General features: G+C 41.6%; 1 protein-coding gene across 1 annotated transcript; it reads left to right on the plus strand.

Annotated features, from left to right (window-relative positions):
- The first annotated feature begins 501 nt into the window (after nt 1-501).
- On the plus strand, nt 502-3064 carry LOC115024091 (general transcription factor II-I repeat domain-containing protein 2-like). Its single transcript, XM_029455477.1, has one exon. It carries the CDS (start codon nt 750-752, stop codon nt 2568-2570), a length of 1821 nt encoding a protein of 606 aa, XP_029311337.1. The 5' UTR covers nt 502-749; the 3' UTR covers nt 2571-3064.
- Nucleotides 3065-3520: the final 456 nt, after the last annotated feature.

Below are 3520 nucleotides of genomic sequence, written 5' to 3' on the forward strand. Positions count from 1 at the left end.
CCAGCTTAGTGCGGTTCCTTTTATGCCAACACAATGTTCCAGTCTCTGAAGTAGAATGTCATGATCAACAGTGTCAAAAGCAGCACTGAGGTCTAACAAGACAAGAACAGAGACAAGTCCTTTGTTTGATGCCAATAGAAGGTCATTGGTAACTTTCACCAGTGCCGTCTCTATGCTATGATGAACTCTAAATCCAGATTGAAAAACCTCAAATAAACTATTATTATGTAAAATATCACACAACTGTTTTGCAACTTCTTTCTCAAGGATTTTAACGAGAAAGGGTAGGTTAGATATCGGCCTATAGTTGGCTAAAACCTCTGGATCAAGACTAGGCTTTTTAAGAAGTGGTTTTATTACAGCTACTTTAAAGGATTGTGGTACGTAGCCAGATAATAGAGACAGGTTGATCATATTTAATAACGAGGTGTTAATTAAGGGTAAAACTTCTTTAAACAGTTTAGTTGGATTTGGGTCGAAAAGACAGGTTGATGGCTTAGACCACATATGTCAGAGTCAAGGCCCGCGGGCCACATCCGGCCCGCGAGAAGGTTTTTTACGGCCCCTGGGATGATCTTGATTTATTATTAGAACCGGCCCGCAGCCCGCAGATCTTTTACACGCACCAATACTACATTTCCCACAATGCAACGGTGACGCACCGAGCAGTAGGCTGCTTCATTTCAATATTTATTGGCACAGCAGTCGTCAGCATCACAGTAAAATTAACTTTCAGATACCCATCAAAAATGGCAAAACGGAAGGTGGACACTGAGAACCGGGGGTTTCAAACAAGGTGGGAGTCGGAGTATATGTTCACGGAGGTAGCTGGAAAACCTGTGTGTCTTCTGTGTGGAGAAAGTGTGGCGGTACTGAAAGAGTATAATCTGAGACGACATTATGAAACGAAACACGCGGACAAAAACAAGAATATGGACATGGAACAAAGGCTACAAAAGGCAGAGGAATTAAAACGAGGCCTCAAATCTCGACAGGCTCTGTTCAAAAAAGCCAAATCACAAGGCCAGGCTGCTGTCAAGGCCAGTTTTATTTTGGCAGAAGAGATCGCTAAATCAGCCCGGCCATTTACGGAGGGGGATTTCATCAAAAACTGCATGATTAAAGTTTGTGACGAAGTTTGCCCAGAAAAAAGGCAACTCTTTTTAAATGTGAGTCTGAGCAGAAACACCATTGCCGAGAGAGTAGACCAGTTGTCCATCAATCTAAAAGAGCAGCTTGTGAAAAAGGGAAAATATTTCATTGCATATTCCTTGGCTGTGGATGAGAGCACCGACATTTCTGACATTGCCCAGTTGTCAATTTTCATCCGCGGAGTGGACTCCAGCCTAAGCGTGACAGAGGAGTTTTTGGCTTTACGTCCTATGCATGGCACAACTACGGGGCATGATTTATATGAAGAGGTGTCAAGATGTGTAAATGAGATGGAGCTGCCTTGGGAAAAACTCGTGGGTTTGACAACCGACGGAGCACCTGCGATGTGTGGACACAGGAGCGGACTGGTGGCGAAGATACGGGAAAAGATGCAAGAGGAAAACGCGACAGGTGAGCTGACAGCTTATCATTGTATCATACACCAGGAAGCGTTGTGCGGTAAAGCCTTGAAAATGGAGCATGTAATGAGCATCATCACGCGCACAGTTAACTTTATCAGAGCCAAAGGTTTGAATCACCGCCAGTTCAAGGCATTTCTGACGGAGTTAGAAACGGAGCATGGTGATTTGCCTTATCACACAGAGGTGCGATGGCTAAGCCAGGGAAAGGTGCTTCAAAGATGTTTCGAGCTTCGTGAGGAGATTTGTCTGTTCTTGGACAGCAAAGGGAAAGACACAACACAACTCCGAGACGAAATGTTTCTGTGTGAAATGGCTTTTCTGTGTGACATTACGAGTCATCTGAATGCAATGAACTTGCAGCTGCAGGGTCGGGATCATGTCATCTCTGATATGTACAGTACAGTGAAGGCATTTAAAACCAAACTGACTCTGTGGGAGACGCAGATGCGGAAAGAAAATTTGAGCCACTTTCCCAGCTGCCAGACCATGAAAGAGAAGCTCTCTACCAGTGCGTTCCCGAGCGCACAGTTGGCTGATAAAATAGGTATGCTTGCCGCTGACTTTCGACGCCGATTTGCTGACTTTGAAGCACAAAAAAGCAGGTTGGAACTGCTCGGTAACCCATTTGCTGTTGACGTGGAAAGCTCACCACCAAACCTCCAAATGGAGTTGATTGACCTCCAATGCAATGATGCACTGAGGGCAAAATATGCGGCAGTGGGTGCTGCGGAGTTCGCCCGTTTCCTCCCCGACACAATGCCCCAGCTGCGCATCCAGGCTGCTCAAACGTTGTCTATGTTTGGCAGCACATACCTGTGTGAACAACTGTTTTCTTTGATGAACCTGAACAAAACATCACACAGAAGTCGACTTACTGCTGAACACCTCCACTCAATTCTGAGGATTTCCTCAGCTCAGAGCCTTACCCCGAACATTGATGAACTTGTGGAAAAGATGGGACACCACCAAGTATCACCCTCAACCTCAAACAAGTGAACATTACTGTGCAATCACATATTTAGAGTTTTTACTCAGTTCAAGTTTAAAAGTTAAAGTTTAATATTTGTTTTCACTGCATGTTACTTCTCCTTAAACAAAGTGTTGTTTTTGATTAATAGATTTTTGCACTTTATTTTATTGTATTTCAATCCAATTATATTTTAAAAATATTTCAGTTGAGTGGATGATAGAAAATTGCTATTATTGTTTTTTTCTTTGAAGTAAATTTAGCCCACTTTTGCTAAAATAGAAAATATAGGCTACTGATGGTGCCTTGAATACCGGTTTCTTTCATTTAATGTTCATGTTATGGGGATTTTTATATAAAGGAAATTTGTCTTTTGTGTCTGTTGAAAATTAAAGATTACTGACAGAGCCATAAGAAAATATTGCTTTATTTATCTGATCATATTGGAATATATTTGTTAGGTTTTCAGTAGGTTCAATTAGGTTCACTAGACTATATGCGTCATTTAAAAAATTTTCAATGAACATTCGAACAGTCCGGCCCTCGGCTTGTAGCAAAATTTTTATTTGGCCCTCCGTCCATTTGACTTTGACACCCCTGGCTTAGACGATGAGATTATTGAAGTTAGTTGGTTAAGGTTGATTGGAGTAAAACAGTCTAGATATATTTCAGGAGTTACTAATGTTTTTGAAATTCCGGAGGTTGAAGTTAAGTCATTACCAATTGAGTGCAGGAGGAGATTAATTTAGTCTCTAATAATTATAATTTTATCGTTAAAAAAGCTCATGAAGTCGTCACTACTGAGAGATATAGGAATAGAAGGCTCTGTCAGCCTGGCTACATTGCTGAAAGGAAACCTGGGGTTGTTCTTATTTTTCTTCTATTAAGGGAGTAATAAGCTGCTCTAGCATTACAGAGTGCCTTCTTATACGTTTTAAGATGATCTAACCAGACTAATCGAGATTCTTCCAATTTAGTG

The sequence above is a fragment of the Cottoperca gobio genome, chromosome 3 (assembly GCF_900634415.1).
Source record: "Cottoperca gobio chromosome 3, fCotGob3.1, whole genome shotgun sequence".
NCBI lineage: Eukaryota > Metazoa > Chordata > Actinopteri > Perciformes > Bovichtidae > Cottoperca > Cottoperca gobio.

Bases quoted from the DNA above. Each gene is read 5' to 3' on its own strand.
- LOC115024091 (XM_029455477.1), top strand. From the start codon at position 750: ATGGCAAAACGGAAGGTGGACACTGAGAACCGGGGGTTTCAAACAAGG.